At 51.7% G+C, this 13,375-nt stretch overlaps 1 protein-coding gene across 1 annotated transcript; it reads right to left on the bottom strand.

Annotated features, from left to right (window-relative positions):
- Window positions 1-1,127: 1,127 nt before the first annotated feature.
- Window positions 1,128-12,434, bottom strand: LOC146521853 (uncharacterized). Its single transcript, XM_085154112.1, has 4 exons — window positions 12,420-12,434; window positions 12,046-12,110; window positions 1,518-5,506; window positions 1,128-1,192 (listed from the first exon to the last, which is right to left on the bottom strand). Exons 1-3 carry the CDS (start codon window positions 12,432-12,434, stop codon window positions 1,582-1,584), a joined length of 4,005 nt encoding a protein of 1,334 aa, XP_085010238.1. The 3' UTR covers window positions 1,128-1,192; window positions 1,518-1,581.
- Window positions 12,435-13,375: the final 941 nt, after the last annotated feature.

The raw sequence follows: 13,375 nt of genomic DNA, 5'->3' as shown, positions 1-13,375 counted from the left end.
GGTGTGGTGGAATTGTCCGTGACAATGACAGGAACTATAAAATATTTTTCAAAAATAGATTAATATATATTTCTGTACAGACTAAAATAATTTATTTATCACTGATTAATTACCAAACTAACTTTTGTTTGCATTTTCTAATACTCACCAGAAGTTACTGATACTGTCTCAGGAACTATTTGGATGGTGAAATTAATGCTGGAACTGTTAATAGCATCTCTTAAAGCTTCAACAATAGTAATATTATCTGGGACTTGTGCATTGGGAATTGTTTGATTGAACACAAGCTCCACCAATGCCTCAGTTCTATCCACTCGTTTTTGGACTATAACAGATCTGTGTCATGAAAGAGAGTGAGGCAGATGTTACATGTCACTTTTAACATTCAAAATGAAATTTAATTAATAAGTGTGTGAAAATAACCAATATTAAAAAACATCTACCTGAACCCAACCAAAATGGCACGGATGAAGTTAAAAAATTTTGCTCTGTATATTCTATCACACTGCAAAAAAATAAACACAAAAAGAAAATTTAAACCAGGTGAAACAACTTCAAAATTACATTATCTAAAAACCCTTATTTAAAATACATAATTTGAAATACATCTATCTTTTGCTCCTAGATTTGTTCTCTAGATACTGTTTCAGTCAATATGTAATTTGTATTAAGTTCAAATATTACTCACCGTCTCTTCAACTCGTTTTTTGCGATCTTGATATGCACTGCTGGTAGGATCTGCGAGATCAGGTACATATGGTTCAAGGAACTGTAGAAACAGAACAATTTGGACAGGTCCAGTTGGTGCTTTTGTAGTTGGGATAGTGGTTGGAGTTGCTGCAACTGTTGTTGTAGTTGCAGTTGTTTCTGGTGGAGTGGCTGTTGTTGGAGCAGTGTCACTGATGTTGATGGAGGCCCTTTCGATGTCAAAGCCGTTCACATTTGAGGCTTGCCTGATCAAAACATTCCTAATCTCAGTGTCATTTGGGACAGAAAAGTTTACAAACTGAAGTTCCATGGTGTTTATGACTGATCCCTTCCTGCAAATGCAGAAACACAAGTTATTGTTTTGCATATTAGCTTTTTAGGTCAATGCCCTACATGATATGTCAAAATGTGGAAATTACCTGAAGCTCACCACTTTCAAGGAGACAAAAGAAGAGAGGAAGGCCTCAATGTAAGCAGGTTCAATCTACACACACAAAAGAGATTTTCTTAAAACTATTTTTTCTGTTGTTTTTTTTTAAATATTTGACATACGTATGAACATTATAGACATCTCCTTGTGTGTGGAAAGTTCATCCCTTTGAATGAAGAATAACAAAAAAGAAATTATATTGAACTGAAGTGCTCTGTAGGGATTGAAACGGACTGATGTGTTAGGATGACGGTCATGGTAGAGGTGCTTATGTAGTTAAACAAAAAAACTCAACATGAAAATATTGTTGGAAAAGGGCATTAACCTAGTACTGAGAGGAAATTAATTTCACAAAGGATTTTGGGAAAAAGTTACTGACCTGTTTCTTTATCATTAAAGATCGACTTGTAAAGGCTGCAGATGATGAATTCAACAAGTCTATTTCAAAATTGCTCTGAAGTGACCTGAATGTGACATATCTCATTACTGTATCCCTGCCAGTTGTTGGAGGGGTTTTTGTGTTTTGAACTGCTGTTGTGGTTGTTGAAGGAGCGGTCATGGTAAATGGAAGGGCTGTGGTGGAGGGCGGGGCTGTGGTGGTTGATGGGGAAGGGGCGGTCAATGTTGGAGGTGCAGTCGTAGTTGTTGTTGCGGCTGTTATGGTTGTCAGAGATGCTGTTGTGGTTGTTGGAGCTGTGGTTGTGGTTGTTGGTGTTGCTGTTCTGGTTGTTGGAGCTGCAGTCATGGTTGTTGGTGCGGCTGTTGTGCTTGCTGGAGCTGCACTCGTGGTAGTTGGAGCGGGTGTTATGGTTGTTGGAACTGCAGTTGTGGATGTTGGAGCCGGTGTTGTGGTTGTTGGAGCTGCAGTCGTGGTTGTTGGTGCGGCTGTTGTGGTTGTTGGAGCTGCAGTTGTGGTTGTTGCTGCGGCTGTTGTGGTTGTTGGAGTTGCAGTTGTGGTTGTCGGTGCGGCTGTCGTGGTTGTTGGAGCTGCAGTCGTGGTTGTTGGTGCGCTTGTCGTGGTTGTCGGAGCTGCAGTCGTGGTTGTTGGTGCGGCTGTTGTGGTTGTTGGAGCTGCAGTTGTGGTTGTTGGTGCGGCTGTTGTGGTTGTTGGAGCTGCAGTTGTGGTTGTTGCTGCGGTTGTGGTGGTTGTTGGAGTTGCAGTTGTGGTTGTTGGTGCGGCTGTCGTGGTTGTTGGAGCTGCAGTCGTGGTTGTTGGAGCTGCAGTCGTGGTTGTTGGTGCGGCTGTTGTGGTGGTTGGAGCTGCAGTCGTGGTTGTTGGAGCTGCAGTCGTGGTTGTTGGTGCGGCTGTTGTGGTTGTTGGAGCTGCAGTTGTGGTTGTTGGTGCGGCTGTTGTGGTTGTTGGAGTTGCAGTTGTGGTTGTGGCTGCGGCTGTTGTGGTTGTTGGAGTTGCAGTTGTGGTTGTTGGTGCGGCTGTCGTGGTTGTTGGAGCTGCAGTCGTGGTTGTTGGTGCGGCAGTTGTGGTTGTTGGAGCTGCAGTCGTGGTTGTTGGTGCGCCTGTTGTGGTTGTTGGAGCTGCAGTCGTGGTTGTTGGAGCTGCAGTTGTGGTTGTTGGTGTGGCTGTTGTGGTTGTTGGAGCTGCAGTTGTGGTTGTTGGTGCGGCTGTTGTGGTTGTTGGAGCTGCAGTTGTGGTTGTTGCTGCGGCTGTTGTGGTTGTTGGAGCTGCAGTCGTGGTTGTTGGAGATGCAGTCGTGGTTGTTGGTGCGGTTGTTGTGGTTGTTGGAGCTGCAGTTGTGGTTGTTGGTGCGGCTGTTGTGGTTGTTGGAGCTATAGTCGTGGTTGTTGGTGCGGCTGTTGTGGTTGTTGGAGCTGCAGTCGTGGTTGTTGGTGCGCCTGTTGTGGTTGTTGGAGCTGCAGTCGTGGTTGTTGGAGCTGCAGTCGTGGTTGTTGGTGCGGCTGTTGTGGTTGTTGGAGCTGCAGTCGTGGTTGTTGGAGCTGCAGTCGTGGTTGTTGGTGCGGCTGTTGTGGTTGTTGGAGCTGCAGTTGTGGTTGTTGGTGCGGCTGTTGTGGTTGTTGGAGTTGCAGTTGTGGTTGTTGCTGCGGCTGTTGTGGTTGTTGGAGTTGCAGTTGTGGTTGTTGGTGCGGCTGTTGTGGTTGTTGGAGTTGCAGTTGTGGTTGTTGCTGCGGCTTTCGTGGTTGTTGGAGCTGCAGTCGTGGTTGTTGCTGCGGCTGTTGTGGTTGTTGGAGCTGCAGTCGTGGTTGTTGGAGCTGCAGCCGTGGTTGTTGGTGCGGCAGTTGTGGTTGTTGGAGCTGCAGTCGTGGTTGTTGGTGCGCCTGTTGTGGTTGTTGGAGCTGCAGTCGTGGTTGTTGGAGCTGCAGTTGTGGTTGTTGGTGTGGCTGTTGTGGTTGTTGGAGCTGCAGTTGTGGTTGTTGGTGCGGCTGTTGTGGTTGTTGGAGCTGCAGTTGTGGTTGTTGCTGCGGCTGTTGTGGTTGTTGGAGTTGCAGTTGTGGTTGTCGGTGCGGCTGTCGTGGTTGTTGGAGCTGCAGTCGTGGTTGTTGGAGCTGCAGTCGTGGTTGTTGGTGCGGCTGTTGTGGTGGTTGGAGCTGCAGTCGTGGTTGTTGGAGCTGCAGTTGTGGTTGTTGCTGCGGCTGTTGTGGTTGTTGGAGCTGCAGTCGTGGTTGTTGGTGCGGCTGTCGTGGTTGTTGGAGCTGCAGTCGTGGTTGTTGGAGCTGCAGTCGTGGTTGTTGGTGCGGCTGTTGCGGTGGTTGGAGCTGCAGTCGTGGTTGTTGGAGCTGCAGTCGTGGTTGTTGGAGCTGCAGTCGTGGTTGTTGGTGCGGCTGTTGTGGTTGTTGGAGCTGCAGTTGTGGTTGTTGCTGCGGCTGTTGTGGTTGTTGGAGCTGCAGTCGTGGTTGTTGGTGCGGCTGTTGTGGTGGTTGGTGCGGCTGTTGTGGTTGTTGGAGCTGCTGTCGTGGTTGTTGGTGCGGCTGTTGTGGTGGTTGGAGCTGCAGTCGTGGTTGTTGGAGCTCCAGTCGTGGTTGTTGGAGCTGCAGTCGTGGTTGTTGGTGCGGCTGTTGTGGTTGTTGGAGCTGCAGTCGTGGTTGTTGGTGCGGCTGTTGTGGTTGTTGGAGCTGCAGTCGTGGTTGTTGGTGCGGCTGTAGTGGTTGTTGGAGCTGCAGTCGTGGTTGTCGGTGCGGCTGTTGTGGTTGTTGGAGCTGCAGTTGTGGTTGTTGGTGCGGCTGTTGTGGTTGTTGGAGTTGCAGTTGTGGTTGTTGCTGCGGCTGTTGTGGTTGTTGGAGTTGCAGTTGTGGTTGTTGGTGCGGCTGTCGTGGTTGTTGGAGCTGCAGTCGTGGTTGTTGGTGCGGCTGTAGTGGTTGTTGGAGCTGCAGTCGTGGTTGTTGGTGCGGCTGTTGTGGTTGTTGGAGCTGCAGTCGTGGTTGTTGGTGCGGCTGTTGTGGTTGTTGGAGCTGCAGTCGTGGTTGTTGGTGCGGCTGTAGTGGTTGTTGGAGCTGCAGTCGTGGTTGTCGGTGCGGCTGTTGTGGTTGTTGGAGCTGCAGTTGTGGTTGTTGGTGCGGCTGTTGTGGTTGTTGGAGTTGCAGTTGTGGTTGTTGCTGCGGCTGTTGTGGTTGTTGGAGTTGCAGTTGTGGTTGTTGGTGCGGCTGTCGTGGTTGTTGGAGCTGCAGTCGTGGTTGTTGGTGCGGCTGTAGTGGTTGTTGGAGCTGCAGTCGTGGTTGTTGCTGCGGCTGTTGTGGTTGTTGGAGCTGCAGTCGTGGTTGTTGCTGCGGATGTTGTGGTTGTTGGAGCTGCAGTCGTGGTTGTTGGAGCTGCAGTCGTGGTTGTTGGTGCGGCAGTTGTGGTTGTTGGAGCTGCAGTCGTGGTTGTTGGTGCGCCAGTTGTGGTTGTTGGAGCTGCAGTCGTGGTTGTTGGAGCTGCAGTTGTGGTTGTTGCTGCGGCTGTTGCGGTTGTTGGAGCTGCAGTCGTGGTTGTTGGTGCGGCTGTTGTGGTGGTTGGTGCGGCTGTTGTGGTTGTTGGAGCTGCAGTCGTGGTTGTTGGTGCGGCTGTTGTGGTGGTTGGAGCTGCAGTCGTGGTTGTTGGAGCTCCAGTCGTGGTTGTTGGAGCTGCAGTCGTGGTTGTTGGTGCGGCTGTTGTGGTTTTTGGAGTTGCAGTCGTGGTTGTTGGTGCGGCTGTTGTGGTTGTTGGAGCTGCAGTCGTGGTTGTTGGTGCGGCTGTAGTGGTTGTTGGAGCTGCAGTCGTGGTTGTCGGTGTGGCTGTTGTGGTTGTTGGAGCTGCAGTTGTGGTTGTTGGTGCGGCTGTTGTGGTTGTTGGAGTTGCAGTTGTGGTTGTTGCTGCGGCTGTTGTGGTTGTTGGAGTTGCAGTTGTGGTTGTTGGTGCGGCTGTCGTGGTTGTTGGAGCTTCAGTCGTGGTTGTTGGTGCGGCTGTAGTGGTTGTTGGAGCTGCAGTCGTGGTTGTTGCTGCGGCTGTTGTGGTTGTTGGAGCTGCAGTCGTGGTTGTTGCTGCGGATGTTGTGGTTGTTGGAGCTGCAGTCGTGGTTGTTGGAGCTGCAGTCGTGGTTGTTGGTGCGGCAGTTGTGGTTGTTGGAGCTGCAGTCGTAGTTGTTGGTGCGCCTGTTGTGGTTGTTGGAGCTGCAGTCGTGGTTGTTGGAGCTGCAGTTGTGGTTGTTGGTGTGGCTGTTGTGGTTGTTGGAGCTGCAGTTGTGGTTGTTGGTGCGGCTGTAGTGGTTGTTGGAGCTGCAGTCGTGGTTGTTGCTGCGGCTGTTGTGGTTGTTGGAGTTGCAGTTGTGGTTGTTGGTGCGGCTGTCGTGGTTGTTGGAGCTGCAGTCGTGGTTGTTGGAGCTGCAGTCGTGGTTGTTGGTGCGGCTGTTGTGGTGGTTGGAGCGCTTGTCGTGGTTGTTGGAGCTGCAGTTGTGGTAGTTGGAGTGGGTGTTGTGGTTGTTGGAGCTGCAGTTGTGGTTGTTGCTGCGGCTGTTGTGGTTGTTGGAGCTGCAGTCATGGTTGTTGGTGCGGCTGTTGTGGTGGTTGGTGCGGCTGTTGTGGTTGTTGGAGCTGCAGTCGTGGTTGTTGGTGCGGCTGTTGTGGTTATTGGAGCTGCAGTCGTGGTTGTTGGAGCTGCAGTTGTGGTTGTTGGTGCGGCTGTTGTGGTTGTTGGAGCTGCAGTTGTGGTTGTTGCTGCGGCTGTTGTGGTTGTTGGAGTTGCAGTTGTGGTTGTTGGTGCGGCTGTTGTGGTTGTTGGAGTTGCAGTTGTGGTGGTTGGAGCTGCAGTCGTGGTTGTTGGAGCTGCAGTCGTGGTTGTTGGTGCGGCTGTAGTGGTTGTTGGAGCTGCAGTCGTGGTTGTCGGTGCGGCTGTTGTGGTTGTTGGAGCTGCAGTTGTGGTTGTTGGTGCGTCTGTTGAGGTTGTTGGAGCTGCAGTTGTGGTTGTTGGTGCGGCTGTTGTGGTTGTTGGAGCTGCAGTTGTGGTTGTTGGTGCGGCTGTCGTGGTTGTTGGAGCTGCAGTCGTGGTTGTTGGAGCTGCAGTCGTGGTTGTTGGTGCGGCTGTTGTGGTGGTTGGAGTTGCAGTCGTGGTTGTTGGAGCTGCAGTTGTGGTTGTTGCTGCGGCTGTTGTGGTTGTTGGATCTGCAGTCGTGGTTGTTGGTGCGGCTGTTGTGGTTGTTGGAGTTGCAGTTGTGGTTGTTGGTGCGGCTGTCGTGGTTGTTGGAGCTGCAGTCGTGGTTGTTGGAGCTGCAGTCGTGGTTGTTGGTGCGGCTGTTGTGGTGGTTGGAGTTGCAGTTGTGGTTGTTGGAGCTGTAGTCGTGGTTGTTGGTGCGTCTGTTGTGGTTGTTGGAGCTGCAGTCGTGGTTGTTGGTGCGGCTGTAGTGGTTGTTGGAGCTGCAGTCGTGGTTGTCGGTGCGGCTGTTGTGGTTGTTGGAGCTGCAGTCGTGGTTGTTGGTGCGCTTGTCGTGGTTATTGGAGCTGCAGTCGTGGTTGTTGGTGCGGCTGTCGTGGTTGTTGGAGCTGCAGTCGTGGTTGTTGGTGAGGCTGTTGTGGTTGTTGGAGCTGCAGTCGTGGTTGTTGGTGCGGCTGTCGTGGTGGTTGGAGCTGCAGTCGTGGTTGTTGCTGCGGCTGTTGTGGTTGTTGGAGCTGCAGTCGTGGTTGTTGGTGCGGCTGTTGTGGTTGTTGGAGCTGCAGTCGTAGTTGTTGGTGCGGCTGTCGTGGTTGTTGGAGCTGCAGTCGTGGTTGTTGGTGTGCCTGTTGTGGTTGTTGGAGCTGCAGTCGTGGTTGTTGGAGCTGCAGTCGTGGTTGTTGGTGCGGCTGTTGTGGTTGTTGGAGCTGCAGTTGTGGTTGTTGCTGCGGCTGTCGTGGTTGTTGGAGCTGCAGTCGTGGTTGTTGGTGCGGCTGTTGTGGTTGTTGGAGCTGCAGTTGTGGTTGTTGGAACTGCAGTCGTGGTTGTCGGAGCTGCAGTCGTGGTTGTTGGTGCGGCAGTTGTGGTTGTTGGAGTTGCAGTCGTGGTTGTTGGTGCGCCTGTTGTGGTTGTTGGAGCTGCAGTCGTGGTTGTTGGAGCTGCAGTCGTGGTTGTTGGTGCGGCTGTTGTGGTTGTTGGAGCTGCTGTCGTGGTTGTTGGTGCGCTTGTTGTTGTTGTCGGAGGTGCGGCTGTCGTGGTTGTTGGAGCTGCAGTCGTGGTTGTTGGAGCTGCAGTCGTGGTTGTTGGTGCGGCTGTTGTGGTGGTTGGAGTTGCAGTCGTGGTTGTTGGAGCTGCAGTTGTGGTTGTTGCTGCGGCTGTTGTGGTTGTTGGATCTGCAGTCGTGGTTGTTGGTGCGGCTGTTGTGGTTGTTGGAGTTGCAGTTGTGGTTGTTGGTGCGGCTGTCGTGGTTGTTGGAGCTGCAGTCGTGGTTGTTGGAGCTGCAGTCGTAGTTGTTGGTGCGGCTGTTGTGGTGGTTGGAGCTGCAGTCGTGGTTGTTGCTGCGGCTGTTGTGGTTGTTGGAGCTGCAGTCGTGGTTGTTGGTGCGGCTGTTTTGGTTGTTGGAGCTGCAGTCGTGGTTGTTGGTGCGGCTGTCGTGGTTGTTGGAGCTGCAGTCGTGGTTGTTGGTGCGCCTGTTGTGGTTGTTGGAGCTGCAGTCGTGGTTGTTGGAGCTGCAGTCGTGGTTGTTGCTGCGGCTGTCGTGGTTGTTGGAGCTGCAGTCGTGGTTGTTGGTGCGGCTGTTGTGGTTGTTGGAGCTGCAGTCGTGGTTGTTGGAGCTGCAGTCGTGGTTGTTGGTGCGGCTGTTGTGGTTGTTGGAGTTGCTGTCATGGTTGTTGGTGCGCCTGTTGTGGTTGTTGGAGCTGCAGTCGTGGTTGTTGGTGCGGCTGTTGTGGTGGTTGGAGCTGCAGTCGTGGTTGTTGCTGCGGCTGTTGTGGTTGTTGGAGCTGCAGTCGTGGTTGTTGGTGCGGCTGTTGTGGTTGTTGGAGCTGCAGTCGTGGTTGTTGGTGCAGCTGTTGTGGTTGTTGGAGCTGCAGTCGTGGTTGTTGGAGCTGCTGTCGTGGTTGTTGGTGCGCTTGTTGTTGTTGTCGGAGGTGCGGCTGTCGTGGTTGTTGGAGCTGCAGTCGTGGTTGTTGGAGCTGCAGCCGTGGTTGTTGGTGCGGCTGTTGTGGTGGTTGGAGTTGCAGTCGTGGTTGTTGGAGCTGCAGTTGTGGTTGTTGCTGCGGCTGTTGTGGTTGTTGGAGCTGCAGTCGTGGTTGTTGGTGCGGCTGTTGTGGTTGTTGGAGTTGCAGTTGTGGTTGTTGGTGCGGCTGTCGTGGTTGTTGGAGCTTCAGTCGTGGTTGTTGGAGCTGCAGTCGTAGTTGTTGGTGCGGCTGTTGTGGTGGTTGGAGCTGCAGTCGTGGTTGTTGCTGCGGCTGTTGTGGTTGTTGGAGCTGCAGTCGTGGTTGTTGGTGCGGCTGTTGTGGTTGTTGGAGCTGCAGTCGTGGTTGTTGGTGCGGCTGTCGTGGTTGTTGGAGCTGCAGTCGTGGTTGTTGGTGCGCCTGTTGTGGTTGTTGGAGCTGCAGTCGTGGTTGTTGGAGCTGCAGTCGTGGTTGTTGGTGCGGCTGTTGTGGTTGTTGGAGCTGCAGTTGTGGTTGTTGCTGCGGCTGTCGTGGTTGTTGGAGCTGCAGTCGTGGTTGTTGGTGCGGCTGTTGTGGTTGTTGGAGCTGCAGTTGTGGTTGTTGGAACTGCAGTCGTGGTTGTCGGAGCTGCAGTCGTGGTTGTTGGTGCGGCAGTTGTGGTTGTTGGAGTTGCAGTCGTGGTTGTTGGTGCGCCTGTTGTGGTTGTTGGAGCTGCAGTCGTGGTTGTTGGAGCTGCAGTCGTGGTTGTTGGTGCGGCTGTTGTGGTTGTTGGAGCTGCTGTCATGGTTGTTGGTGCGCCTGTTGTGGTTGTTGGAGCTGCAGTCGTGGTTGTTGGTGCGGCTGTTGTGGTGGTTGGAGCTGCAGTCGTGGTTGTTGCTGCGGCTGTTGTGGTTGTTGGAGCTGCAGTCGTGGTTGTTGGTGCGGCTGTTGTGGTTGTTGGAGCTGCAGTCGTGGTTGTTGGTGCAGCTGTTGTGGTTGTTGGAGCTGCAGTCGTGGTTGTTGGAGCTGCAGTCGTGGTTGTTGGTGCGGCTGTTGTGGTTGTTGGAGCTGCTGTCGTGGTTGTTGGTGCGGCTGTTGTGGTTGTTGGAGCTGCAGTCGTGGTTGTTGGTGCGGCTGTTGTGGTGGTTGGAGCTGCAGTCGTGGTTGTTGCTGCGGCTGTTGTGGTTGTTGGAGCTGCAGTCGTGGTTGTTGGTGCGGCTGTTGTGGTTGTTGGAGCTGCAGTCGTGGTTGTTGGTGCAGCTGTTGTGGTTGTTGGAGCTGCAGTCGTGGTTGTTGGTGCGCCTGTTGTGGTTGTTGGAGCTGCAGTCGTGGTTGTTGGTGCGGCTGTCGTGGTTGTTGGAGCTGCAGTTGTGGTTGTTGCTGCGGCTGTTGTGGTTGTTGGAGTTGCAGTTGTGGTTGTTGGTGCGGCTGTCGTGGTTGTTGGAGCTGCAGTTGTGGTTGTTGGAGTTGCAGTTGTGGTTGTTGGTGCGGCTGTCGTGGTTGTTGGAGCTGCAGTCGTGGTTGTTGGAGCTGCAGTCGTGGTTGTTGGTGCGGCTGTTGTGGTGGTTGGAGCTGCAGTCGTGGTTGTTGGAGCTGCAGTCGTGGTTGTTGGTGCGGCTGTTGTGGTTGTTGGAGCTGCAGTCGTGGTTGTTGGTGCGCCTGTTGTGGTTGTTGGAGCTGCAGTCGTGGTTGTTGGAGCTGCAGTTGTGGTTGTTGGTGCGGCTGTTGTGGTTGTTGGAGCTGCAGTTGTGGTTGTTGCTGCGGCTGTTGTGGTTGTTGCTGCGGCTGTTGTGGTTGTTGGAGTTGCAGTTGTGGTTGTTGGTGCGGCTGTCGTGGTTGTTGGAGCTGCAGTCGTGGTTGTTGGTGCGGCTGTTGTGGTGGTTTGAGCTGCAGTCGTGGTTGTTGGAGCTGCAGTCGTGGTTGTTGGTGCGGCTGTTGTGGTTGTTGGAGCTGCAGTCGTGGTTGTTGGTGCGGCTGTTGTGGTGGTTGGAGCTGCAGTTGTGGTTGTTGGTGCGGCTGTTGTGGTTGTTGCAGTGGGTGTTGTGGTTGTTGCAGTGGGTGTTGTGGTTGTTGGAGCTGCAGTCGTGGTTGTTGGAGCTGCAGTCGTGGTTGTTGGTGCGGCTGTTGTGGTTGTTGGAGCTGCTGTCGTGGTTGTTGGTGCGGCTGTTGTGGTTGTTGGAGCTGCAGTCGTGGTTGTTGGTGCGGCTGTTGTGGTGGTTGGAGCTGCAGTCGTGGTTGTTGCTGCGGCTGTTGTGGTTGTTGGAGCTGCAGTCGTGGTTGTTGGTGCGGCTGTTGTGGTTGTTGGAGCTGCAGTCGTGGTTGTTGGTGCAGCTGTTGTGGTTGTTGGAGCTGCAGTCGTGGTTGTTGGTGCGCCTGTTGTGGTTGTTGGAGCTGCAGTCGTGGTTGTTGGTGCGGCTGTCGTGGTTGTTGGAGCTGCAGTTGTGGTTGTTGCTGCGGCTGTTGTGGTTGTTGGAGTTGCAGTTGTGGTTGTTGGTGCGGCTGTCGTGGTTGTTGGAGCTGCAGTTGTGGTTGTTGGAGTTGCAGTTGTGGTTGTTGGTGCGGCTGTCGTGGTTGTTGGAGCTGCAGTCGTGGTTGTTGGAGCTGCAGTCGTGGTTGTTGGTGCGGCTGTTTTGGTGGTTGGAGCTGCAGTCGTGGTTGTTGGAGCTGCAGTCGTGGTTGTTGGTGCGGCTGTTGTGGTTGTTGGAGCTGCAGTCGTGGTTGTTGGTGCGCCTGTTGTGGTTGTTGGAGCTGCAGTCGTGGTTGTTGGAGCTGCAGTTGTGGTTGTTGGTGCGGCTGTTGTGGTTGTTGGAGCTGCAGTTGTGGTTGTTGCTGCGGCTGTTGTGGTTGTTGCTGCGGCTGTTGTGGTTGTTGGAGTTGCAGTTGTGGTTGTTGGTGCGGCTGTCGTGGTTGTTGGAGCTGCAGTCGTGGTTGTTGGTGCGGCTGTTGTGGTGGTTTGAGCTGCAGTCGTGGTTTTTGGAGCTGCAGTCGTGGTTGTTGGTGCGGCTGTTGTGGTTGTTGGAGCTGCAGTCGTGGTTGTTGGTGCGGCTGTTGTGGTGGTTGGAGCTGCAGTTGTGGTTGTTGGTGCGGCTGTTGTGGTTGTTGGAGCTGCAGTCGTAGTTGTTGCATCTGTAGTTGTAAGAGCTGGGGCTGTAGTTGTAGTAGTTGGATAAGTTTCACTGACAGTGATGGAGGTTGTCTCAATGTCAAAACCTGTCACAACTGAGGCTTGACTGATCAAAACATTCCTAATGTCATTGTCATTTGGAACCGATGACCCAAATTGAAGCTCCATGGTGTTGATGACTGATCCCTCACTTTAAATGAAACAAAAATTATATTTTTGAATATTTAGGGCTTTAAGTCAGTGCTCTTAACATCAGATGTCAAAATAATGAAATTACCTGAAGTCGAGAACATCCAAGGAGTGAAACGAAGAAGCAAATGCCGTTTGGTAAGCAGGTTCAATCTGCAGTCACAAAGCGATTTTCTTTAAACAATGTTTATCTGTTTGTATAAGTAACAAATTGTGCAGCAAAATATCTAAAAAGGAGACGGATTAAAAGAGCAAATCTAAGAACTTTCCCTCTATAGTGAGTAGTTTTGATGGTTCAGTCCAAAGACAGGACTTGCGATATGAATTTCTTTTCCTCGTGATGCCTCATGGCTTAACCCAGTGGTTCCCAAACTTGTTTTGCTAGCCCCCCTTTGTTTTACAAGAAAAATGTTCGCGCCCCCCCCCTCCGCGTGCACAAACACATCCTCCAACCACACACACCCATATTTTCTCCATTGCGGTTTGTTTCACACCTCAAACATTTAGTGAACAATTAAGCAAATACAAGCAATCTGCAATACATTACCGGTAGTAAGAAAATAAACTAGTAACTCTTTTACCCTACGTCCACACCTACAGGGGGATTTTTGCAAACGCAGCTGTTTCATCCACATGCAAACAACGTTTCGAATCACCGAAAACTGCGATTTTTTAAAACTCCTTCTTTGCGTTTATGTGTGGACGAGGAATACAGAGTTCGTCACACAACTTCAAAGGTATGTGCCTTTTTCACGTCACGCTGTGTGCCACGTTTTTGTTTACATGAGATGAATTGCAGAATGGCAAACAGTCAGATTAACAGTATTTTGTCTCTATCTATATTAGTCATTACAACAAGTGTTTGTGAACTAAAAATCAAGAATGTGGGATACTGTTTGTCCGTGATTTGAAGAGCCCAGCGCGTGCTCCCGACGAAGGGAAAACCAATTCAGGGGAGAGCTACCTTGGCACTTGTGCAGGTGAAACCAAAGGGAAGATATGCTTCACCATATTTTCCAGTCTTTGGTTTAGAATGACGTTGGTTTGGAAATATATTCAGCTGTGCTTTATCTCCTGTTTTGCGTTTGTGTAGGTGCCCCGTGCTAGCAGTGTCCAAGTGTTGTTTTTGTTTTTTTTCCATTTTCATACCACGCCCCCCCTGCAATGGCTCTGCGCCCCCCCTAGGGGGCGGGCCCCACACTTTTGGGAAGGTCTAGCTTAACCTGTCCTTTAAGATCAGCAGTACAATTTCTTTTTTTTTCTTTGTTAAATGAGCCACTTGAGAAACGAATTTTTTGGAGCCCTATGCCAAGAAACTCAATTCAGTTGTGTTTAATGTAAATATTAAGTCTCTTGCTGATGGTGAGAGTCATTGTTACAGTGAGGCAAAGGAAAATCAAATAGGCATATGAAAAACA

The sequence above is a fragment of the Neolamprologus multifasciatus genome, chromosome 3, assembly GCF_963576455.1.
Source record: "Neolamprologus multifasciatus chromosome 3, fNeoMul1.2, whole genome shotgun sequence".
Lineage (NCBI taxonomy): Eukaryota > Metazoa > Chordata > Actinopteri > Cichliformes > Cichlidae > Neolamprologus > Neolamprologus multifasciatus.
This window is presented reverse-complemented; position numbering and strand designations above follow the sequence as displayed.